The following is a 26,156-nucleotide window of genomic DNA, read 5'->3' as shown; positions in this document are numbered from 1 at the left end:
TTTTACACTGTCTTTATGAGCCTTTTGAAGTGTCAAAGTTTTGAAGGAATGCACTTTCAATGGAGGGACAGAAATCTGTCATGTTTCATTAAAAAATATCTTAATTTATGTTCCAAACATGAACAGAAGTCTTATGGGTTTGGAACGACATGAGGGTGAGTAAATGATGACCGGATAAAGGGTTCATTTTTTTGGTTGAACCCTTTTAACATGTTTCATGTGGTGGTACAGAGAAACTTAAAAGTGTGATAGACAGAAACCCAGAGAGTTACTAAATGTCCCCACAAAGATGGAAGTATCCAAAATCCTTGTCCTTGTGGGGACATTTTTTGGTCCCCATGGGGAAAACAGCTTATAAATCATACTAAGTAACATTCTTTGAAAATGTAAAAATGTATAAAGTTTTCTGTAATGTGTAGGTTTAGGGTTAGGGATAGAATATAGAGTTTTTACAGTATACAAATCATTATGTCTATGAAATGTCCCCATAAAACATGAAAACCCAGTGTGTTTGTTTGTGTGTGTTTGACAGACAAGAACAGTGCACTGTTCTTATGGACCTGCTGAAGAAGTTTCAGAACTGTCGCAGTTACCTGAGCAACACTCTCCAGAGGGCGGAGCAAACAATCAATGAGCAGGCATCATACATGGGCAAAGACAACCTGCAACGCCTCCTAGCAAAGGTATGTCAACCTCAGACTAATCCCTACTCTTCACAAAGTATGCTAATGTTATAATTGCCTATTGCAATTTACAGTACAATCAGGTTTCTTTCACATAAAAGTAATTTTATACTGTATTTGCACCACCAGGGGTCAGTCATTACTCATAACACTGAGATCTTTTTTATTTCAGAATTGTTTGTTGTCTTATGTTTACATCATCTTTGCTTTTATTAGTCTGAATTAAGAAACTACTCTCATTGTTCTGACAAATCACTGCAAATGTTTCTCTTATACTTTTAGATGCTTACTGTAATGCTTGCAGATCCTTCGTATCCTGTGGTACATTTATGAGACTTTCTTTGCAGAGTAATTATGATGTATAAAACTGGTAATTTAATATTTTGTGTAGCCTACACTGAAAATGTAATAACTGCAGGGTCAATGTTCAAGGGCAAGATCAAAGAAATTCTTAAAGGGTTATGGGTCATGCCTACCTAGTAAGAGTAGCTTAGATCAGGCCACCATGGTCACTTTTTCTATTAAGTCTCATACTGTTTCTTTTAAGTGTAGTCCTTTATTATATTTACAGTATGTGTTAATATTGCAGGTTGTTGGCATAAAGGAGGATCTTAATGGCCTTGGACCCAAGATGGAGGAGTTCAGATCTGTGTGCAGACAGTTGCAGTCTAAGCTGAAGAAAATTCCTGATTGCTCAGAAACTCCGTTTGAGACAGAGGCAGATGCTTTGGTGGACTCATGGCTGGATGTGAGTATATGAGAAACATCTGTTCACGTGCATCACACTTTATTCAGTCATTTTAGTTTCTTGGTAAATCTGTGTGTCTTTCTGGCAGGTGTCAGAGAAGACAGACAGTTACATGGATAACCTGCGTGTAGGCCTGGAGTTGTGGGAGAAACAACTGGTTCTGGGTGGAGAAGTGGACAGCTGGACTTCAACTAAACTTATCGTCTTCTCAGAGTCTCACCCTTTCAGCAGTGAGACAGAGGTTCTCAGCATGAAGGTGTGTCTTCACAAAATGCTTCATATGCTTAAAAATGTTCACAGACACGGACTAAAAGGCACAAAACTATAATTTTGATTTAATGGGGTCTTTATATGTTTATTAGAATGAGATTCAGTATCAGGAGGACAACATTGAACACTTCCACAAGAAGTTACTAGAGATTCAGGAACTGCTGCAGAGCAAAGAATCTCCACTTGAGTTACAGGTGAATGTGCAGATTACTTTTTCTTCTTATTAAATGATTGTACTTTCCTAATTCCTACTTATTCCTAACTTTAAGCGTACACATACTGTCTCGCTTAGGTAATGGAAACAAACCTGAGGAAGAAAATGGAGCAGGTGAAAGAACTCTTCTCTGACTGCACTGACGTGTTCCAGGAGCTCCTCACAGTTAAAGCTCATTTGACTGAAAAGATTGACACTTATCAATCATCTGTGAACAATATTCGCTCCTCAGTAGATATGATCAGTTCAGAGGATCGCACACAGCTGGCTGCGCATTTACAGGTATGATTAACAGACAGACAGACATGTATAAACACTTTCTTTTGGTGTATAATTGAATTTATTTTCTTTTGTAGGACTTGTGTGAGCAGCTTTTGGACCAGGAGGAGCAGGCTGAATCATTGCTGAAAGAAATAAATCTTATGTCCAGCATTACTGGACCACAGGCCTTGGAGGAGCTGACCAATCACAGCAAGCATCTCAAAGACAGCATTGCAGAAACACGAGAGCTGATTCGTCAAAAGAAGGAACAAGGAGAGAAAAGCTTCCTTCAGACTATTAAAGGTCCGGAAACTTCATTCTTTGCAAGTGCATTGCCATTATTTGGAAACTAATTCATAAATTATGTACATTTTTGTTTTTTCCTTCTGTCCCATTGGCTCTCTGCAGAAGAGTTCCAGTCATTTGAGGAATGGTTGCAGGATGAGCAGCTCTCTGTAAATGAGTGTTTTGAGAACCCTGAGAGGAAGCAGGATGTAGAAATATCCATGCAGAGACTGACAGTGAGTAACAGTGAGGTCACAACTCTGTGATTATGGTTTCCATTGTGGTTAGGACATTTTGGAAATACTTTTCAACCAAAGAGACTTACTGTACAATACACTAATTGCAGGGACAGCAATTCAGCTGAAAGAGTCACCAGGTGTTTGCAGCTTTAGTCAAAAGCATAATTACAAATAATTATATTTTTTATCTTTATAAAATGTAGTAGTGTCTGTTTAACAATACTGAACAACTTGTGTTTTATTCAGAGTTTCCTGGCCTCTAAAGAAGGAGAACAGCGTCTGGCCCAGTTGAAGGAGAGATTTGAGAGAGGTGGACAGGCAAAGATTCCTTCTGAGGCTCAAGCTTTGCTCTCCACATGGCATCAGGAACAGGAAGGAGAACTGGCCACACTCAGGGCTCACTGCCAGGGACGCCATAAACAGCTAGAAGACATCCTCCAAAACCTCAACAGGTATGTGGACTGAGTTCACATCATAGCTATTGGTTGTTAATGTTGTTTCAATCCATTCATTCATCCATTCATGTCTTTATGTATTTAGTTTGCAAGTGGAACATAACCATTTGAAGGACTGGCTTCAGCACAGGGAACAAGTGCCAGAACAGAGACAAAAGCTTCGACAAATACAAGAGGAGTTTCTTAAAGAAAGGTACAACTCACTTTTCAAAATGTTCATTTTGTATTTTTATGTTTAAAGCATATTCTGTATTTTTTCTTTTTTTTCTTTTACAAAATTAATTAATTCAAAAATTTAACAACATGTTCTTTGTTGGCTGATGTTGGTTAGTGGTCTATGGAAGTTTGTTTCCACCACTGAATAAAAAATAAAAAAGGTAATTGCGATCTCACACTTCTGACTTTTTTTCTCAGAATTGCTTGATATAAAGTCAGAATTGAGTGTTATAAAATCAGAATTGTGAGATAAAAAGTCGCAATTATCTTTTTTAATTGTTTTATTCAGTGGCTGTAACAAGCTTCCATAGTGGTCACATGATATGCAGGTAAACAAATTGTAATTTTATAATTAGAAATAATTTTATAATAGAAATAATAATTACACTGCTCAAAAAAAATTAAAGGAACACTTTGAAAACACATCAGATCTCAATGGGGAAAAATATCATGCTGGATATCTATACTTATATGGACTGGGTAATATGTTCGGAACGAAAGAATGCCACATCGTTTGATGGAAATGAAAATGATCAACCTACAGAGGACTGAATTCAAAGACATCCCGAAAAATTTAAGTGAAAAATTGATGCAGCAGGCTAGTCCATTTTGCTGAAATTTCATTGCAGCAACTCAAAATGGTACTCATCGTACTCAGTAGTTTGTATGGCCCCCACGTGCTTGTATGCATGCCTGACAACGTCAAGACATGCTCCTAATGAGATGATGGATGGTGTCCTGGGGTATTTCCTCCCAGATCTGGACCAGGGCATCACTGAGCTCCTGGACAGTCTGAGGTGCAACCTGGCGGCGTTGCCTCTCTCCAGACCCTTTCATGTCTGTCACATGTGCTCAGGGTGAACCTGCTCTCATCTGAAAAGCACAGGGCGCCAGTGGCGGACCTGCCAATTCTGGTGTTCAATGGCAATTGTCAGTCGAGCTCCACGGTTCCGGGCAGTGAGCACAGGGCCCACTAGAGGACGTCGGGCCCTCAGGCCACCCTCATGAAGTCTGTTTCTGATTGTTTGGTCAGAGACATTCACACCAGTGGACTGCTGGAAGTCGTTTTGTAGGGCTCTGGCAGTGCTCATCCTGTTCCTCCTTGCACAAAGGAGCAGATACCAGTCCTGCTGATGGGTTAAGGACCTTCTACGGCCCTGTCCAGCTCTCCTAGAGTAACTGCCTGTCTCCTGGAATCTCCTCCATGCTCTTGAGACTGTGCTGGGAGACACAGCAAACCTTCTGGCAATGGCACATATTGATGTGCCATCCTGGAGGAGTTGGACTGCCTGTGCAGCCTCTGTAGGGTCCAGGTATCGCCTCATGCTGCCAGTAGTGACACTGACCCTAGCCAAATGCAAAACTAGTGAAAAACAGTAAGAAAAGATGAGTAGGGAAAAAAATGTCCGTGGCCTCCACCTTTGACTACGGGTGAATCTCCAGTTGTCACTGATGATTGTCATTTGGACCTTTCTGGATTACAATCCGCCATCAAAATAAGTTTAATTATTTCAGCTGCTGTGAGAACAGGCTATAAATGATCCGCTACAAGCAGCATCCTCACATGATAAAGCCAACTAGCTTGGACTCCTTTCTTTCTGTTTACAGACGTGACATACTGCTCCATGCTCGTATTTCCCACGGAAATCCACCAGGTCGCTCTTATTATAAAACATTATTACAAGCTTACCGTTGTGAATCGAGCTAAGATAAGGAGATAGTTTTGAACACTGGCTGGATATGTACTTGGTCAAAAATTAATTTTGGATAATTTTTAACCAAAAAAAGTTACGGACTGCAGCTTTAACTTACCAGATCAATATCCCAGGAGTTTAACTGATTTGATGCTATTCTCTGATTAAAAAGTGTTCCTTTAATTTTTTGAGCAGTGTATTATTATTATTATTATTATTATTATTATAAAAGAATATATAGCCTTTGTAATAATACAGTTGAATATTTGATAATAAGGATTTTTCTACATTATAAGTTACTAATAACAATACTAATATTTATGTCAAACTATAAACTCTCAAGCTTTTAATTTGGTGGAAAACTACAGGGAGAATTGAAGTTTTTGTTTTTAGTTGACCACAGGTTTATGCTTTAAAGAGAAGTAACAAATCTGGTAAAATGCTAAAAATTCTGTCCAGGAAAATGCTTAATTTGTGTGAATGTGAAAATAAAATTATCCTGGCACACGTTCAAAATGCATGCTATAAGCGACCAAAACTCGAGCATTAGATGGAGTTCATTTGGAGCAGCATTTGCGAGCCGCTCCAAGATGCTGTAAATGATGAAAATGCCTACAATGCCGCACTTCATCAGATTAAACCATCAGTGTGATCACTGCACTAAGCCATATCGCAATTTCAGTTTTATTTAAATTGTAAAGCCTTGTTATTTATTGTACTTTTACAATTTAATAATATAATTAATTATTAGTTTAATATAATATAATTAATTATATATTAATTATATATTATTGCTTGTGAAAATTGCAGTTAAATTACATATACTGCCTTTCCACAACAAAAAGAATGAATGACCTATGCTAAGTTTTGGGGAGCACACACTTTATACTGTGCACCCATAAAACCTGCACAACTCTTACTTTTATCCTTAATCCACAGTGGTCGTATGGAGGCATTCAATGACCTGTTATCCACTGTAAGGATGCGTGGCCTGAGGGGAGACCCTTTCCTTAGAGACAGTGAGACCCTGATAGACCGGTACCACAGCCTGGGGATTCTTTTGGAGAATCAGGCCCAAGTCCACAAGACCCTCGATGAACAAACTGAAACATTACAAACCAATGCAGAGCAGATCAGAGCCTGGATCAGAGATTTAAAGCAAGGACTTGAGTGCATGGGCACAGACACGCCAAGCCAAAAGAAACAAATGAAGGCTCAGGTTGGTCTCGTAACCATCATTGTTTGGATTTTTTTTAGCTGTGTTTTGCCAGGAAAAACATATATTCATACATTCTTAAATTTAAAGGAATAATAGTTCTGCCATAATTTACTTGTTCTAAACCTGTATGACTTTTGTTTTCCTGATAAATACAAAACAATTTTTGAAGAATATCCTCAATGTATTTAGGCTTATTTGGATGTTTCTCTGTTTTAAGGCTGTTCTGAATCTAAGTGCTGAAGGTGATTCTAAACTGGAGGCTCTGAAAGAAGAGGGAGATGCTTTATGTGCTCATGAGATTTTGGAGGACACCAGAAGACAGGAGCTCGTTCACAACTTTAGAAACATTGAAGATGAGTGGAAAAGAGTTCTGGATATGGCTCAACAACTAAAACATCAGGCAGAACTCCAAGACACTCTCTCCCGGGAACTAAAAGATCTACAGGCCCAGGAAGAAAGCACACAATCCTGGGTAAGAGAACAACTGCAAATGCTACACTGTCTGGGGAAGGAACTTCAGCCACAAGAAAAACTAATCAAAGTACAGGTAAGGGCAGAGGAAAAAGTTTGTTTTAATTGAATGATTCTTACCTACCTAAATCTCAAGGAAAATTTTGCTTGCAATGCACATATTGTGTTGGGGAGTAATGCTTGTATATCCTCTAGGCTGTCTTAGACCTTGCTGATGAAGCAGATTCCAGACTGGCCAGTTTACAGAGCCAAGGAAAAATTGTATGTTCTTATAAAGAGCTTGACAATGAGAGGAGGAGCCACATTGACCAAACCCAGAGATTGACAGAGGAGGAGTGGAGGAAAGTGCTACAACTTGCCAAAGAGCTCAAGAACAAGGTCAAGCTTGAGGAATCTCTCTACATATTGTTACAAACCTTCTGTGATCAGGATGAGGACACTCGATCCTGGATTAGACAGCTCAGAGACATCCTGGATTCCCTTCATGTGACATCTTCCATTCAAGAGAGGCTTAATGGAGTTGAGGTAATAGAGAGGAATATGTAACCCTTAAATGGTTTCTGTATATTGGGGGATACAAACATGTGAGAGGCTTGGGGAGGGACTGTGAGTAAGTGGGCCTAATTTATGATCAAATGTTAGAGGCCTATTGAAAATGGGGCAACTACTCAGGTCAAGTGACTTAATAAAAACTCCACTCGCCTCATCTTTATCTAAAAGAATAATGGCAGTATGTTGTAAGAAATTCTCTGGTCTTGAGGTAAATGTTGATATTTTACATATTGACTATATTTGTAGGTACTTCCAGGTCAAAATATTGTTTAAGCTAGTTATTTATGTTTAAAACAAACATTGGCTTATATAAGATGACTAAAAGTAACTGACACATCTTAAGCATTCAAAATGTAGAGCTTCACAAATACCGCTAGTGCATAAAGTGATGGGATGGGTCTTATTCCTCAGTTAAGAAACAAGGCTATAAAAACTATGATGGGCTGCACGAATGAATGAAGAATAAAAGCATGATAGAAATGTTCTAGATGAATATCTTGGTTTTGTTTTTTAGGCAGTACTAGCTCATAAATCTGAGGGGGACTGTAAACTTGCTGACTTAAAGGCGAAGGGAGAGAGTCTATGTTCCTATGAAGATCTAGAAGAGGATAAATTTCAGACAATCCAACAGACATTACAAGATTTACAGCGAGAGTGGACGGGAGTTTTGATGGATGCTCAAGAGCTGAAAAACCAAGCAGAATTTGAGGATTCTCTTTCTAAGGACCTTCAGGATCTTCAGGAACAGGAGGAGAACACTCAATCTTGGATCAAAGAGCAGCATCTGAAGATTGAATTGCTAGGTGAAGATACTCAGTTACAAGAGAGAATGAATGGTGCTCAGGTAAGAGATAAAGTGTGATATGTCAACCTTCAACAGATATGTACTTAAAAAACAGTCTGACTTACTCGCTGGCATGTTTTAATTGTTTGTTTACTGTAGGCAATCCTGAACTCAGAATCAGAGGGAGATTATAAACTTGCCACCCTGAGGAGGAAAGCAGAGGGTTTGTGCTCCCGAGAAGGCCTGGAGGAGAAGAGAAAACAGGAAATCCAACTGAACCTAAGATCCATTGAAGATGAATTGAAGAATGTCCTGGCAAGAGCTCAGGAACTAAAGAACCAGGCTGAGCTCCAGGATTCTCTTGCAAGGGAGCTTCAGAATGTATATTCCCAGGAAGAGATCACCTGGTCCTGGGTGAAGAACCAGAAAGATGGCCTGGACTCACTGGGGAAAAGCACTCATGGTACACAGGACCAGATTGAGGAGAGACTAAGCAAAGCACAAGTAAGTAGTATAATATGGAGGAACTGAATAAAAAATGAAGAAAACTTTAAATTCTGCTGATGATGTCCATAGAGTAATGCTTATTTAAATGGTGAAAATTTGGCAGTCAAGAACAAGTATACCCCTCTGTCTTTCAGGCAATTCTAAGTCTTCACTCTGAGGGCAACTCTAAGATTGCAGACCTGAAAAGGTCAGTAGAACATCTATATACCCGTGAAGATCTTGATGAAGACACAAGACATTCTCTCATTGAGAAAATGAAAAATGTAGAGGAGGAGTGGAAGGCAACACTGCAGCAAGCACAGGATCTGCATAGGTTTGAAATAATAATTCTGTATGTAAATAGTAATTGTACACAGCACAGATGATTCAAATATTATATTATATTATATTATTTTATATTATTCCGCAGTCTGCTGAAAAGTGTAGTGGAACGCCTAGTGTCCTGTCAGTGTCAGAAGGAGCAGCTTCAGTCTCGTCTGGAGCAGGTGAAACAACAGACAGCTGCATTGCCACACCACTTCCCCTGGCCTGGTTTAGGGGATCGAAGGCACACAGTGGAGCAGGCCAAGAGTTTGCTAGACCGTACCAGAGCCCTGACCCCATCTCTGTCTGCTGTCCGAGCGCTCGGCAGGGAAATGAGCCAGCTGACCCGTGATTCCAGCTGGATCGATCCATCCTGGGCCACCATGGAGGAGTGCATACCTGAGTTAATCAAAGAAATTATAGTAAGGCTGTAGAGGAGTGCTGTGCTAAATATTTCTGACTAATCGTGACTAATAGATAATAGAAACTGGATTTATGTGTATAAAGTTCTTTTGTATGTGTGCTTGTATAGGAGTTTTGTGTAAATCTTGAAGAGGAAATCCGGAGAGAGCGAGTTTGTGCTCAGCTAGTTGAGCAGCACACCGTAGCTCAGGATTGGCTGAGAGAGCAGGTCAAAGGTTTCGGAGCCCTGCCCACTGAACGCCAAGAGTTACAAGGCTCTATTAACACTCTTAAGGTCTGACTGAATTCCTTGTTATTGTATGTATTTATTAGGACTGTCAGTTTAACGCATTAGTTTAATTTTAATTTTAACTTGAATGTTTAAAAAAAAATGAAAGAAGTTAAATAAGTTCCCTGACCCCTTTAAATAAGGAATTTTCTTACCATGAGCAATTCAAGCGTGTATTTCCTTGTATTCAACTGGATTAAAAAATTTTAATCATTTGACAGCTCTAATATTTTTCCCTTTTTTCATCAAATACTGTATGTTAATTAATAAAATCATAAATATTTTATTGTAATACTGTAAGCTTGTTATCCTTTCTAGGCACTTCTTCAGACCGTAGACAGGGAGAAGAGAGAAATGAAAGAACTGGATGCCGTTAAAGATTCTCTGATGGACCTTTGCACTCCAGGGGGTTGTGATGCACTGACCTTAGAGGTCAGCCATCTTCATGACCTCTGCGTGTCCTCGGAAAAGGAGATGAGGGAACGGTTAGCTGTGTGTGAGGCCAGATTGAGTGATATTGACCTCAGGCTTGCTGGAAGGGCACAGATTCTGAGGGAGCAGGCAGAGAGCCTCCTGGTTGAGCTCCGTGCTCAGGACCACTCTTTAGGATTTCTAGTGGATAGCCAGAATATCAGCCAGCTTCAGGAGAACTGGCATAGCTTCAAGGTATTGTGGGAGTATACTAATTATTCTGTGTTCAATTGATTTGTTCTAAAACTAAAAAGAGAAAGTCAGTGAATCCAAACATTACTATTTTCCTTGTAAATTATTTTCTCATAGACATGTGAGAGAGACCTTGAGGCTTTAGAGGGCAAAGTTTGTGATCTTGGTCAGGCCCTCCGAATGGTCCCACCTGACGAGGAGCCCCCTAGTGATGTCATTTCCATAGTGGACGCAGTTACACAACAATATTGCAGGTACATACAAACATGCCTGTCAATTATCAAGCTGTTTAAAACAGAAATGTCTAAAAATAATGTATTTTATTCTGAATACAGTTTATTTAATTGTACTGTTGATAGCATGTTTATCTTACCATTATAGTATAATGTTTTATTATATTACAATATAATATTTATTTATTGGAAGTGCATTTTGGAGAATCATCATTTTTTTGTCAGTCTGCGATCGAAACTGTCGGAAAGGCAGAATGACTGTGCAGACAGCACCGTGCAGTGTGTGAGACAGGCCTTACAAAACATACAGTCATGGAACCAGATGACACATGCAAATCCTCCCTGCAGCTCAGCCTCATCCATGCAGGTGTGTTTGTGTCTTAATTTGCATACAGTATGTGAGTACACAACAAAACACCGCACCTGCAGTATACTGTCCATTTGAACAAGTAAGGTTGCTGTTACAGTATAAACATACAACATTTTTACTCTTTAGGCTGCAATTGAGGAAGGTGCTAAACTGCGTAAAAGCCTGCAGGTGGCGCTGTCCCATAAAGAACTGCTGAGGGACTGTCTAGGCCCTGATTTGGCTGGCAAACTTGAAAGAGACGGACTGAAAACTCTAAATGAGGCAGACACTCACATGCATGACCTAAAACAGGATCTTAAGGTGAGTGTGACTCAATTCTGTGGGATGGTGATTTAAATGAAATGTCTAGTGGTTTAAACAGATGAGTTTCTGTTTCAGAATCTTGAAGAGAAGGTGAAGCAGGAAGCTCAGAGGTTATCACTAGAGGCTCAAAGCATTCAGTTAGACTCACAGGTACAATTTTCACATTCAAAAACATGAAAACATATTTATAGACTTTTGTTGTATCCAGCCACGCTAACGGAAAATGTGTAGCAATAATGTATAATAAATACCATTTGTAGGTTTCCACTGTAACACCATTGACGAAGGAGTCTGAACAGTTGGAATTTGTTTCTACCTCATCCTTGATCACTGAGAGCTGCAAAATGATGGATAACAGTGAACAGGCTAAGGTACAGCCATCTGAAATCCCTGAAAGCAAGACACCTCTATGTGTAATTTCAGAAACTACAACAGAAACAGAAGTTTATGCTGTAAGAAAATCACCACCAGTATTAGAAACTGACACTGAACAGGCTGATGTCAAAACAACTGTACCATTAATCACAGAGATGTTACCTGAACCAGAAATAAGAGTATATGATCCTGCTGTTTCTACAAGCAGCCATGGAGCAAATGAAGCTGACAATGAGAATTTAATTTCTGTTGCTTTGGAAACAAAGGCTGATAATTATGAGATTGCAGAAGAAAAGAAGTCCACTTCCACGTCTGAATTTATTTCTACCTCATCCTTCATCATTAAGAGCTGCGAAATGATGGATAACAGTGAACAGGCTAAGGTGCAGCCATCTGAAATCCCTGAAAGCAAGATACCTGTATGTGTAATTTCAGAAACTACAACAGAAACAGAAGTTCATGCTGTAAGAAAATCACCACCAGTATTAGACACTGAACAGGCTGATGACAAAACAACTGTACCGTTAATCACAGAGATGTTACCTGAACCAGAAATAAGAGTATATGATTCTACTGTTCCTACAAGCAGCCATGGAGCAAATAAAGCTGACAATGAGAATTTAATTTCTGTTGCTTTGGAAACAAAGGCTGATAATTATGAGATTGCAGAGGAAAAGAAGTCCACTTCCTCGTCTGAATTTGTTTCTACCTCATCCTTCATCATTGAGAGCTGCGAAATGATGGATAACAGTGAACAGGCTAAGGTGCAGCCATCTGAAATCCCTGAAAGCAAGATACCTCTATGTGTAATTTCAGAAACTACAACAGAAACAGAAGTTCATGCTGTAAGAAAATCGCCACCAATGTTAGAAACTGACACTGAACAGGCTGATGACAAAACAACTGTACCATTAATCACAGAGATGTTACCTGAACCAGAAATAAGAGTGTATGATTCTACTGTTCCTACAAGCAGCCATGGAGCTGCTGAAAATGAAGCTGAAAATGTGAATTTAATTTCTGTTGCTTTGGAAACAAAGACTGATAATGATGAGATTGCAGAGGAAAAGAAGTCCACTTCCTCGTCTGAATTTGTTTCTACCTCATCCTTCATCTTTGAGAGCTGCGAAATGATGGATAACAGTGAACAGGCTAAGGTGCAGCCATCTGAAATCCCTGAAAGCAAGATACCTCTATGTGTAATTTCAGAAACTACAACAGAAACAGAAGTTCATGCTGTAAGAAAATCGCCACCAATGTTAGAAACTGACACTGAACAGGCTGATGACAAAACAACTGTACCATTAATCACAGAGATGTTACCTGAACCAGAAATAAGAGTGTATGATTCTACTGTTCCTACAAGCAGCCATGGAGCTGCTGAAAATGAAGCTGAAAATGTGAATTTAATTTCTGTTGCTTTGGAAACAAAGACTGATAATGATGAGATTGCAGAGGAAAAGAAGTCCACTTCCTCGTCTGAATTTGTTTCTACCTCATCCTTCATCTTTGAGAGCTGCGAAATGATGGATAACAGTGAACAGGCTAAGGTGCAGCCATCTGAAATCCCTGAAAGCAAGATGCCTCTATGTGTAATTTCAGAAACTACAACAGAAATGGAAGTTCATGCTGCAAGAAAATCGCCACCAATGTTAGAAACTGACACTGAACAGGCTGATGACAAAACAACTGTACCTTTAACCATGGAGATGATACCTGAACCAGACATAAGAGTATATGATTCTGCTGTTCCTACAAGCAGCCATGGAGCTGCTGAAAATGAAGCTGAAAATGTGAATTTAATTTCTGTTGTTTTGGAAACGAAGACTGATAATGATGAGATTTCAGATGAAAAGAAGTCCACTTCTTTGTCTGCAGCTCTCCACAGCTTGGAAACTACAGTGCAAGACACAGACTCTCAGTACTGTGGAATTCCAAGTCTGAGCACAAAAGGACAAGAAAGCCAGTTGTCTGTTGAGGTTGTCAGCTCAGATTTTTTTGCTGATAGAGTGGAGAGTGTGAACACTGAAGCAGTGACTGCAGAATCAGATAAAGAGGAAGAGGGCTCATATATTTCACATTTTCAAGAGGAACCTGGTGAAGAAGGTGAAGCACAAACAAAAAGGGTTGCTGCACTCATTTTAGATGTGGATACTGTGCACATACAGAGTGTAGACACAGACAATACAGTGAGGACAGCCTCTCCTAGTGTTATTGCAAATGAGAAGACATTGTGTCAAACAATGGGAAAACAAGATGATGGAACTTTGGCCTCTTCAGAAGCTGAAATTTCTGACATAGCAAAAGAAGCAATCAGTATTCAGTCTTTTCTTAATGAGGAAGGTATGGTGAGTGTATCAGAAATTAGTTCAGCAATAGAACCAGAACAGCTCACCGATATAGACACTAACAGACAAGTGCAAACAACCGCAGCTTCACTTGCTGGAACACAAGGCAGTGGAGATGCTGCTTCAAGAAGTATTGGAACACTTTCTTGGAACAATGGACCAAATTCTGCAATTGCTGACAGAGAGGGCAACTGGACTACAAATAATGGTCCTCGTGAAATCCAACGGCGATATATTATTCTAGACTTCCCTGAGGGGGAGGAGATGCAGAGACGTCATGCTCATGAAGCTACTCCTTTAAGGGAACCTACTGAGACACAGATTCAGGGATCAGAATGTTCAGCATCAGAAAGAATGGAGACAGAAGATGAGGCAAAATCTGCTGAAACAGAAACAGGGGTTCTAGCCAACACAAACAGACCATTGGACGCATCAGAACAATCTGAACAGGTTGAAGTAAACCAAAAGCTACCAACAAGGCAGGTTGGAGAAGTCATGGATGTCATTGTAGAAGAAGAGACAAAGAAGATCTTGTCAGATGATAAAGCACAATTCATAGAAGCTGATCCTACGCCTCCAATCCAAACAAATAAGATGAATGTCTCAACAATAGAGGAGAAACCTGAAGGGGAAGAGGCCATGGACGTCATTTTGAGAGAAGAGACAAAGACCCCATCAGGTGGTGAAGCACAATTCACAGAAATCAAACCTAATCTGACACCTCCAATCAAGCAACGGAATGACTGGGACACTGAGGTACAATCCGAAAGAATGAATGTCTCACTGACACCAGAGGATAAACCTGAAGTTGGAGAGGCTGCAGATGTCATTGTAGAAGAAGAGACAAACAAGACCCCATCAGGTGATAAACCACAATTTATGGAGTCTGAACCTAAACTGATGCCACCAGTCAGGGGAAGAAATGGCCAGTCAAACAAGGTAAATCTCTCAACACAAAAGGAGAAAGGTGAAGGTGAAGAGGCCATGGAAGTCATTGTAGAAGAAGAGGCAAAGACGACCTCATTGAGTGATGAAGCACAATCCATAGAAGCTGAAGCTAAACTGACACCTTCAATCAAGCAGCGGAATGACCAGGAAACTGAGGGCCAGTCAAAGAAAGTGGCTGTCACCCCAGAGGAGAAAACTGAAGATGGAGATGCCATGCAGATTATTAAGAAAGAACAGACAAATAAGACTGGTGAAAAAGCACATTCCTTAGAAGCCGAACCTAAACCAACGCCTCCAGTCAGGCGAAGAAATGAGAAGAAGATTGATATCCAATCAAACAAGGTGAACATCTTAACATCAGAGGATAAACCTGAAGGTGTAGAGGCCATTGATGTCATTGTGGAAGAAGAGATAAAGATGGCTCCATCAGATGATAAAGAACAATCCCTAGAAGCAGAACCTAAACCAATGCCACCAGTCAGGCAACAAAATGAGGGTGAAACTGATGTAGAATCAAACAAGGTAAAAGTCTCAACAATAGCAGAGAAGAAACCTGATGGTGGGGACACCATGCATATCACTGAGGAGGAGGTGTCAAAAAAGGTCACATCTGTTGATGAAGCACAATCCATAGAAGTTGAGCCTAAACCAACGCCACCAGTCAGAAGACGGAATGAGGGTGAAACTGAGGTCCAATTTGATAAGGTGGATGTCACACCAACACCTCCCACCAGACGACATAAAGGTGATAGGTTATCTTCAAACCTTGAATCACAGATAGAGGGAGAAGTACTTCCCACCCCACCAAGCAGAAGACGTAAAGAGAGAATGGGAAGTGAGAGGTTTTCACTTGATTTAGAGTCCCAACCCACACCACCAGCAAGACGACGTAAAGAGAAAGAAGACAGATTATCGCTCGATCTGGAGACCCAACCCACACCACCAGCAAGACAACGTAAAGAGAAAGAAGATATAAGATTATCGCTCGATCTGGAGACCCAACCCACACCACCAGCAAGACGACGCAAAGAGGAAGAAGATCAAAGACTGTCTCTTCATTTGGAGACTCAACCAACACCACCAGCAAGACGACGTAAAGAGAAAGGAGAAGGTCAGAGATTATCAGTGGATCTGGAGACTCAACCCACTCCACCATTAAGAAGATGTAAGGATAAACCAGAGAGTGAAACATCATTTTACAGTGCTGAATTAGGAAAAAGTGATGATGGACAAACCAGTGAACATAAAGACAGCAAAGAGCCCACTGTTAAACCAACTCCACCTGTCCGACGCAAAATTAGTAGAGTAGAAAGTGATGTGACAATAGCAAAACCTACACCACCAACAAGAAGGAAAGATAGCAAAGTCGAAAAAGAGGTAGTCGAAGGTGCTTTTAAATTGAAAGAAGAGATGAGCATAATTAAACCAACTCCACCTCTGAGACGAAAAGACAGCCAAGCAGAGACTGAGATAGTTTCCACCACTCCTGTCCTACCAACTCCACCAACCAGGCGAAAGAAAGATCAAATAGAAGCTGACGGTGTTCCATTAATGCCAGAAGAGCCACAGGTGAGACCAACTCCAACAACCAGCCACAAAGAAAGTTCAGGGAATGAAAAGGTTTGTGCAAAACTGGAAGTGGAAGCTGATGTTGAACCAATAACTAAACAGGAGGATAAAGAGGTGTGTGACACAAAGCCATTGATTGGTCGTGAGCAGCAAGAGGAGGGGCAGGACTCTCATACCTCGGTCCCAGAAACCATAAGTGTAGTCAGTCAAACAGAGAGCATCACTGAGGTTCAGGTAACTTTAATATGCATGATTCTCCCAAAGGAACAAACCTGCATGATGGTGTGGCATCTGCATGATGGACTCTAATGGAGTTCTTCAACTGAGGATGTGTGCTTTTAGGGCCAAAATAAAGTGTCCTTAAGCAATTTCATTATTTGGTTCGCAGGGTGAAATTGATCCACATTTTTGCAGTAATACAATTGTCTCCATTACCAAGGACAGCTAACACATTATGTTTTAACTCTGATGGAAAAAACAATCTAACAAAGTTTCCTTTAACACCCGTGCCTCATTTTTCTGTCTTCATATGCTGGTGTGAATTTGGCTGCCTTACCACAGAGACAATCCCACCACATTTTGCACCATGCACAGAATTCTTTTAATATTGTCATGCTCATAGAGAAGGCATAAACAATTTTCTTTCAGTTCCTTATGGCACTGAGTATGTTTGGAATGGCTTTTGAGTTTGATTTTGTAGGGGGGTGGGGTTGTTTTGTTTTTGTTTTTTAACCATGGTTGAGTTTGATTGCTTGAATTTACTTCATTTACTGCTCTAATTTCTCAGCTGTGTCTACAATCTTTTATCCTATGTAAGTAATATTGTAGTTGCTAGTCTTCAGTTCAACAATTAGTTTACTCTGATAATCTTTTATGTGTTGCAACCACAGGATCAAGATGTGGATATTTCTCCACAAGTTGGTCCCACCACTGAAATCTCTGAGAGTCCAGCAGAGGAAGAGGAAGAGGAAGAGCCAAAGGGACCCACAATGAAGGATATCTTCATGGAGATCAAAAATATGACTGAAAAAGCACCAAAAAGTGTACTCATTGAGGTAATATTTAAATCAATCAATTTAAACAGTGTCAATACATAAACATAACATAAACATAAACATGAATAAATGTGCATTGTGTCAGCTGTCTTTTCAGAAAGCTTTTATTATTTTTTAGGGTATACCACATGAAAGTACAGTGAAACTTCTTGACACGTCCAGCACTGATCTTGAAGCTCAGTTAAAAAGACTAGTGTTCCATTTACTGGACCTTCGAACTTGCCCAGCTGCTCTGAACTCTGCAGACATGGCCAAACAATTAGAGGAGGCTGAGGTGGGTCAGCCCCATAAAAACATCAGTGTGATGAACTTAAACCTTATGTATTATTGATTTTTCTGTAGTGTATTGCCTATTTAAAATGTAAATGCAGTGTTGTTGTTTTTTTTGTTTTTTTTTAATAATAATCATTTGTGTAAAAGAATCCTGAGTTATGGCTGGAGGTGAGCTCATTCAGTATTTTCTACTGTATTGTTATATTATTTTAGGAATGTAGAAGGTGTGCCCAGAGACAGGTATCTATGATGTCTAGGCAAGACCAGGCTAATGGAGACATTGGCACTGACACTAATGGCACAGTTCATGACCCCGAGGGCATGCAACAGCTAAGCGCCCAATGGAGTGCAGTTTTGTGGGATGCAGCAAGCTCTGTTCACTCCAAGGAAGCACAATTACAGATGGTTACAGATTTTGACAGACAGACCCAGAAAGTCAAAGCTACTCTGGAGAGACTCAAAACTGAGCGTGAGGCACTAAGAACGTGAGTATTTACTATTAAGCAAGTTGTTTTCTGTACTTATCACACTGAAAACTGAGCTATTGCTGTATTAAATCTCTGGTTATTAGAAAGGAAAACATAAATGTGTGTTGTATATCTCTAGATCTCCAGCCGTGAGCAGTTTTGCTGAGGAGGAGAGGCTGCGCTCTTTCTTGAGAAACATGGAGCAGGAAAGGACAGCTCTCGGTGAGCTAATTCAAACTTGTGCAAAATTGTCCCCCCACCTCAGTCTCCCTGAGAGACAAGCAGCGGAAATACAGCAAAACAACTTGCAAAGCCAGTGGAGGGCCCTGGAGAAGGATGCAGAGCTTGCTCTTTACATGGTTAATGCTTATGCTAAAGAAAGTGGCAGCCTTCTTCAAGAGGTTGGTGCCTTAAAAGACCATCTCGAGAACATTCAGAAAACCTTGGATGCATCGAAATCCTCACCAGTTTTATGGGATGGCAAGAGAGCTCAAGAAATTATGAAAATAAATGCTGATCTCACTTCTACCCATCAGCAGTACCTCTACCTTCAGCAGACATCTGAGGCACTTGCCCAGGAATTCCAATTCAAGGCAGAGACGTCCAGCATAGAGCAGGAGCTTCAGCATATCAAAGATCTGCTGGATCAAATGGGCGAACAGTTAGCAGCTGCAACCCCCAGCAGCAGCAACCCAATGTTAAGTAAAATTGTAAAAGTAATGACAGATGCTCTAGCTTGGGCCAAGCAGACAGAATTTGATATCAAAGGACGACAGAAAAAGGTGTCTCTGCTTCCAGAAGAGGTCCATAGACAGATTAAAGATTTAAAGAAATTGCAGTCAGAGATGAGCTCCAAGCAAACCCAGTTAAAGTCTTTGGTTGAGGAAGTCAATGAGCTGATTCATGACCTAGATGAAGCTGATGTTTCAATGGTGACTTCATCCTTGAAGGCCCTAGAGAATTTGTCCAAATCAACGGCAGGAAAACTGGCCAAGGCAGTTCACGAGATGGAGTCAGGGCTTCAAACCCGGGAGAAGATGTCAGAGCAGATAGCAGATGTTGATTCCTGGGTGGTTGGACATCTCCAGAGAGAAGCTTTGAGGAGAGAGGATTATCAAAGTTTGAGTCCGGCAGACTTGGATCGCAGGTTGAGGCAGATCCAGGACACTCTTGGAGAGGCAGAAAAGCAGTCCGCTGTCACGGAAGCCCTTCTGATGAAAAGCAGAGACATTGCATCAGAGCTAAGTGTCTCAGAGAGTGCTCAGCTCAATGGGAAACTCACCAACCTTCAAGAGGACATAAAAGGTATTGTTATCTATGAGAAAGCATGTTGCCAGAAAGTTATGAATGTCATACAGAGCCAAGAATCCTCTCAGAGGAAGGTATCATCTCTTGAGAACAGCCTGAGACAAATGTTAGTTGATTTAAAAAGACACAGGTTTCCTGTTACCAAGGATACACTCTCTGTTATCGAACCCTTTAAACAGATGATTGTGGAGCGCAAATCTCAGGTTGAACAAGTCAGTCACTGTGCAGAGGACAAGAGAAGAGAGCTATTATGTGTTATCACTGAACTGCACCACAAAATGATTGATTTGGATCTCAAAGCACAAGCTCATGAAAGGTACTTGAGCCTCAGTCAGTGCATTGAAAAACTAAAGGAAGAAATGGAGGCACAGATTCCAAGGACCAAAGATGAGAGCATCAACAAAGAGGAACGCTACAGAGCCTGTCAAAACATACTGATCCAAATCTCTTTAATAAAACTCTTGTGTGAGGAAACAAGAGTTGAACTCCAGGAAATCATAGCAGATCTTTATCCATCTCAGATTGCTGCTGAACAAACAAGACTCAGTCAAATCTTGGAGAGTCTCCACACCTCAGAATTGACAGTGAACAATAATCTTCAGATACTGGAATGGGATCTGCTGAAACATATTCACTACCCATCAGAAAAGAGAGTACTTAAGCAGTTCCTCAAAGACACCAATGAGGAGCTAGAAAAGTCTTGTAATATTGAACCAAAAGAAGGAGTCATTGAAAAACAACTAAGAAAGTGCCTTGTGCTCAGAAAGACTGTAGAATCTAGATTGCGAGTGCTTGCGTTTCTTGAAAAAAAGATTGGGGCTCAACCTCCACAGGACTCCAAACAGCTTACTTGCTTGAAGGATATGGTTTTGGAAAGGTGTGATCAACAAATGGTGAGTTTATGATGTGTTTCATCTTCACAATTTCATGGACCTATTTCTTTGCAATATAATTGGTATAAACATAAATGTTTAGAAACATACACAGAATCTTAATTGAAAATATACATTTAAGCATATAGACTTCAAGGAAGATTTCTGCTCTCTTTTCAGGTGAGTTTAACTAAAGCCAAAGAACTGTTGAGGAACTACACCAAGGCAGTGAACGATACCATTCGGTTCCTGCAAAGAGCTGCGTTGGTCCTTCTTCCCTCAATCTGCTCTGCTAGAAGCTGCTCAGAAAGACTCAAAGTCACACAGCAGGCTTTATTGACACTAGACACAGAATTCCAGTCACATATTTCACAGCTCCAAACTCAAACCCCACAGCATCCCTGCTTCAATCCACAGCAAACTGAATTTCTACACATAGAGGTTCTTGGCGAGCTCCTGGTCAGGCTATCAACCCTCAAGGCCCAGGCCCAAATACAACTAGAATCTCTTAAGAGGTACTTAGTATGACACCTCATTTATACTGTATAAGAACACAGTTTTTCCTCACAGTTCATGACCATAATCACTAATTAATTTGTGAGATACTTAATTAGCATTTATTTTATATGCATTATGCTCACTATGCTTATCAAATCTTATCACCATTATATATCCTGTCATCAATTTCTGAATTCCCCATATGGAAAGTAACCAATTTTTTGTCCATAACAAGGTGTGTTGAGTGCCAGAAACATTCTCGTAAATGCTATGAGGAGCTTTGCCAGCAAGTGAGAGACACGGAAACATTGCTATCACAATGTGCTTCCAGAAAAATTACCTCACACAAAGACTGCAAAGACCAGCAACTGAAACTCAAGGTAAAGGCAAATAAAACCCTTTTCTGTAGAACAACTAGCATTTGTTAGCTTTAGCTCCCCATGTAACCGAAACATCCGTATTATGTATGTGTTTTGCCAACTAATGCAATGAGTACCCTTACGGAACAAAAATATATGGGAATATACTGCAAAATATAATGCGATATATTACATAATACATTTCCATATATGGGAAACTAGTGTTATATTTTTCAATATACTGCAATATATGCATTGACCATGTAAGGCTATATATTGATATGTATAAAATATGTATAAATGAAGACAAAAATAGCATTATATTCATAAAGTTTTATCCTTTATTGTGTACATATATTGCACATACATGCTCCAGTATAAATGTGAATGTATTGTACACACATATATACACACATTCATGGAATGAGTTACAATCAGTGATCACAACAGACTTCTAGTTCCCAGCATGCTTTGCTTCTGACTGTTAAAGGAGAGTAAATGTTAAAATTAAGTGCTATTTCATGTGTTTTGCTCAATATTGATAAAGGGGGAGATCTGTTAGTGTTTAAAGTTGTATTATTTTGGAATTTAAAAGGTTTTCTGGTATGTGTGAGTTTTTGAGGTTACCATTGTGCTGAAGAGTAGAGCCTGAGGTTAGGTTTATGATTGGCTGAACATCATTAAGACCATAATAACTTTATTTAAAAAGTAACAGCTGTGCACGATATAGCATAGTGATAGTCTCTTTGGTAGAAACTTTAGTACATGCAGGTGTGCTTTTGTTAACTAACTTGAAAATATGAAACATTTAGAATGTAATAATTATAAAATGTATGAAATGTGTTACATAATATATTTTACCATATATGTGTTTATACTGCATGAGTAAATATATCTGCAATATATCATGCATGCAGTACCATATCTAATCACATAAAAAAATCTATATATTATGAAGTATATTACTGAATATAAAATTACATACATTGATATATTAGTAAATATATTATCACATATTTTTCGATGTATGAAAAGCGGCAATTCCTTATGTATTCAATATATTGTAATATATTTACGCAATATATTTTTTCTGTATATTTTCAAATATACTATTAAATCATGTAATATATTGATCATTCATATATAGGGAAATATATTTTCTTTCCATAAGGGTATTCTTTATCTTTTTAGGCTCTAGTGGAAGATGTTGCATTGCTTCTTGGAAAATTGGAAAATCTGAGGGAGTGGTGTTCATTGTATGGATGCAGAGCCAACAGGGAGGATGCAGTGAGTGACGTCTGGGTGCAGGTGGAAAGATTGCAACGCTGTGCCAATGATCTGCAGACACGCTCAGAACAAATGGAAGCAGAGTGGAGCAGTGTCACAAGGAGTGTAAGTGCCATGACCAAAACTGATAGTGAGTATACCAACATGCATGTGAAATAACAATGAGACTTAAAAAAGCTTGTTTTCCTTTGCTGTCATTCTGCAGGTGGAGCAGGCAGCCAGTGTGTTGGAGCAGATGGATGCGGAACTTCCAGACAGCAGCAGAAAGAATCTGACTGGTGACGAGCTGCAGGAACTGCTGCTATTCTGTTCCCAGTACCAAGACAGACTGGACTGCGAACACAGAGCTCTTTCTGCATTGGAATTAAGAGTTGCGAGGTTGCTTGGTGTTCCCCCCCACCTGGAACAGGCCCCGCCCATCGAGCTGTGCCAAAAGCTTCAAGCCCTGCAGGAGCGTTACCATAGGTCAGAAATCTACTTAGCCTATAAAAATGGTGTTTATTTCTTTTCAGTTTTCTTTTCTTTAATCATATTCTGAGATATTTTAATGATCGTTTTCTCAAAACATAAATGACTTTTGCCTAATATTTCCAATTGTGAACTCCATGTCCCAGTAGTTTATGCGTTAATTCCAAATCAGTGGGCTTACAGACTAAAGTGGGTCAACATTGGATGCCAACGTCCCATCACAGAGAGGCCCAGCAAGCACATGCATACTTCAGAACATTAAACCACACAGTCTCAGCTAAATATTTTTATTTTGAGTTTACCCATATGAATTTTTCTATTATGCTGAACAAGAACATACCAATGTATGGATTCTGGGACATTTATCCGCATTTATAGCATCCATTTTTGCAGTATGGACTAGAACTGAGAGTTTAACATGTTTTGACTTGTGTGTTCTTCAGTCTGAAGGAGCGGAGCACTCAGGGTCAGAGGGCAGTAAGAACAGAGGTGGAGGAAAGGGGACGAGTGCAGGAGCAGCTGGAGGGAGTCAGAGAATGGCTGGAATCTGCCATCTCTCTCCTCTCTGTACTCGAGCACGAACCCAGCAAGAAACAGCTACAGGTTAGTCACCTGTCTTGTGACTTGTCCAGTCTTATCCAGTTTAGATGTTTTTTACATGACATGAGTTAAAGAATTGGATTATAACTTTGCACAGGCTAGGTTGGTACAGTAAGAAAATCGCTCCAGCCTGAGAGTTACTAAAGCTTATGAGATGGAAAAGAAGGAAGGGGGATTTGCCTTTGACACAATGTTCCATTTGTCCCTGACTGCGACCAGCAATCTTCATTATCTCTGCCCTGAATAATACCTCTCACTCGTGAAGTGCCTTTTGTGTTGGGAAGTAGCTAGCAACAGCTAACGACACTACTAGCTTGACTACATTTTTCAGTAGCATGACAGTTGATCTGCTTTCAAAACAGTGTAGCTTTCTTTTAATTGCAGTGTAGCAGCAGCAAACTGCTTCATTGATGCCCAATGATTCCATGTAATTTTGTTTGTTTGTGAAACATTTAGTTCAGTTCTATTGGAAAGAGTCTTCCAACAAGAAATCTTCATTGTTTTTGCACCAGAGAAATTTTTTTGTGTTTTTTTTGTTTTGTTTTGTTTTGGATTCAATGTGCCCCAGACTAAACTGGAAAAGCAAAACAAATGCACATTTTACAAATGAATAAACCCGAATGAACCCTGACAGATTTATGAATGCTGTAATGAGGTTTGTGTCTGGGCAGCAGAGATACTGTGGCTGATGAAATGCTGTTTAGTCATAGGTTTCGTTGCTCAGTATTGGTTGTTCCAATCAGGCTGTTTCAAGTGACAAGCAATTTGTAGAAATGGAAACCAAAAAATCATTAAAATATCCTGTTGTTTACAGCTGTTGCTGGTTAAGACAAAGCTTTGCATTTTATCGCTTCATGTCTAGTTAGAACACTGTGTGAAAGTGAGTTTTTTTATTGTGCTGAATAGGCTGTTCCATCCAATCAGTTCAAACAGACACTCTTAAAGATTCAAAGACTTTTAAACAGTTATTCTCTCTCAAACACACACTGCTATAGACTCATTACCTCTTTACCACACACACAGATGAGAGGGCTAGTGTTAGTGTTCTGCTTAAATAGCTGAGTCATGTCCAACATTCCCACACAACCTTTCACTGTTTCAGATACACACACTCTCTTTCTCTCTTTTTCTCATTCACTCTCACAAGCACACACTTCAGATTCAGATTTTCCCACACGCACACACACACACACACACACACCTGTAAGTGGATCTTCCAGGTTTGATCGCAAAGCCAATAATGATGTCAGCTAATGCACTCTCTCTCTCTCTCTCTCTCTCTCTCTCTCTCTCTCTCTCTCTCTCTCTCTCTCTCTCACACACACACTCACACACACAATCCATCTTTCAGTTCAGTTTGCTCAAATGTGTCTTATATGATATTGCCAAAATGCTAAAGCAATAAAGTAATAGAATGTGTTGAAATAAGCATAAAAACATGAAGAACAGTAGAAGTCATAAACACAAACAGCTGCCAAATAGAAAGATCTGAATAGATAATCTCTTTCTCTCTCTAAAGCATGGTCCTTTCTGACTCTAAATCCCTCTGGGTTTTGGGGTAATTTTGGGATCTTGTTTATGCAGCTTTTCTTCCCATCTTAAATGGCTCATTATAATATAAATAGAGGTTAGAAGCTTTATCTCACTAACCGGAGCCGGAGAGGTAAATAGGGTTGAAAGAGTTAGAGAGCTTTTTGAGTAGATTGTCCTGGTTCTGTTTCCTTAAAGCTTGAGGAACTAAGAGCATCATCACTGACTGGGTCAACCAGCGAGACTAGTGTTAAAGAGTGGTGAGAGATACTGGTGCTATGTGAAGTATTGATATACATAAACCGAATATTGCATTGTGCATCGTTTCCATGTGCTTTCTGATGTTCCTATAAATGTACAGTAAGTGTTTTCTTCATTATACCTTCTTCTTTTTCTTTTTCTTTTTCTTTTTTTGCTATTTTGTATTCAGTAGAATCTCAAAATCGAAAAGAAAAAAAAAAAAATATATATATATATATATATATATATATTATATAATATATTATATATTATATATATATATATATATATATATATATATTATATAATATATTATATATTATATATATATGAAAAAAAATTGGTTTATAAAATAGGTAATATTATTATTATTATTATTATTATTATTATTTATAAACAGTCTGCTTAATGTTTGCTAATATTTGTTATGATGTACAAAGAAAAATGAAAGAGCCTGAAGGGAAAATAATTTTTTTTTATATCTGGATCTATCAATTTATTAAACAATACTGCCTATTTTTTATATATATTTTTCATATATATTTTAATATATTCATATTTTCATTTTTAATTTCCTAATTAATAATTAGTTTGATATTTTTGTTGGACATGAAGTAAAATGTCTAAAAGCATCTAGTAACTGTCCTTATATAATATGAAATTCTCTTTTTAAAAAATATTATGTATTTTTTTGTATTATTTCTTAAAAAGAAATTAAACAATTTTGAATGAAAATATTATTACTATATAGTAAATTAGTCTGGTGTATAAGCATGAAGCCATTTTGTTGTCACAAGG

The 26,156-nt window shown here is 39.2% G+C and overlaps 1 protein-coding gene across 1 annotated transcript in view; it reads left to right on the top strand.

The window, feature by feature from the left end:
* Nucleotides 1-26,156, top strand: part of syne2b (spectrin repeat containing, nuclear envelope 2b) — a 122,557-nt gene that overhangs the window by 26,508 nt on the left and 69,893 nt on the right. The window contains 32 exon segments of the mRNA XM_051918240.1: nt 533-683; nt 1,273-1,431; nt 1,520-1,687; nt 1,794-1,895; nt 1,994-2,197; nt 2,272-2,479; nt 2,585-2,697; nt 2,947-3,152; nt 3,241-3,348; nt 6,005-6,284; nt 6,502-6,831; nt 6,951-7,280; nt 7,822-8,151; nt 8,251-8,595; nt 8,733-8,911; nt 9,008-9,323; nt 9,434-9,598; nt 9,911-10,258; nt 10,373-10,509; nt 10,714-10,855; nt 10,985-11,158; nt 11,237-11,311; nt 11,422-11,532; nt 17,292-17,456; nt 17,575-17,730; nt 17,943-18,214; nt 18,336-20,397; nt 20,557-20,891; nt 21,110-21,254; nt 22,425-22,625; nt 22,726-22,985; nt 23,432-23,591. Of these exon segments, the coding sequence (XP_051774200.1) occupies nt 533-683; nt 1,273-1,431; nt 1,520-1,687; nt 1,794-1,895; nt 1,994-2,197; nt 2,272-2,479; nt 2,585-2,697; nt 2,947-3,152; nt 3,241-3,348; nt 6,005-6,284; nt 6,502-6,831; nt 6,951-7,280; nt 7,822-8,151; nt 8,251-8,595; nt 8,733-8,911; nt 9,008-9,323; nt 9,434-9,598; nt 9,911-10,258; nt 10,373-10,509; nt 10,714-10,855; nt 10,985-11,158; nt 11,237-11,311; nt 11,422-11,532; nt 17,292-17,456; nt 17,575-17,730; nt 17,943-18,214; nt 18,336-20,397; nt 20,557-20,891; nt 21,110-21,254; nt 22,425-22,625; nt 22,726-22,985; nt 23,432-23,591 (8,437 nt within the window).

This window comes from Ctenopharyngodon idella, chromosome 13 (genome assembly GCF_019924925.1).
Source record: "Ctenopharyngodon idella isolate HZGC_01 chromosome 13, HZGC01, whole genome shotgun sequence".
NCBI classification, from domain to species: Eukaryota; Metazoa; Chordata; class Actinopteri; order Cypriniformes; family Xenocyprididae; genus Ctenopharyngodon; species Ctenopharyngodon idella.
Note: the sequence above shows the minus strand (reverse complement) of the source record. Positions and strands in the feature narration are given on the sequence as shown.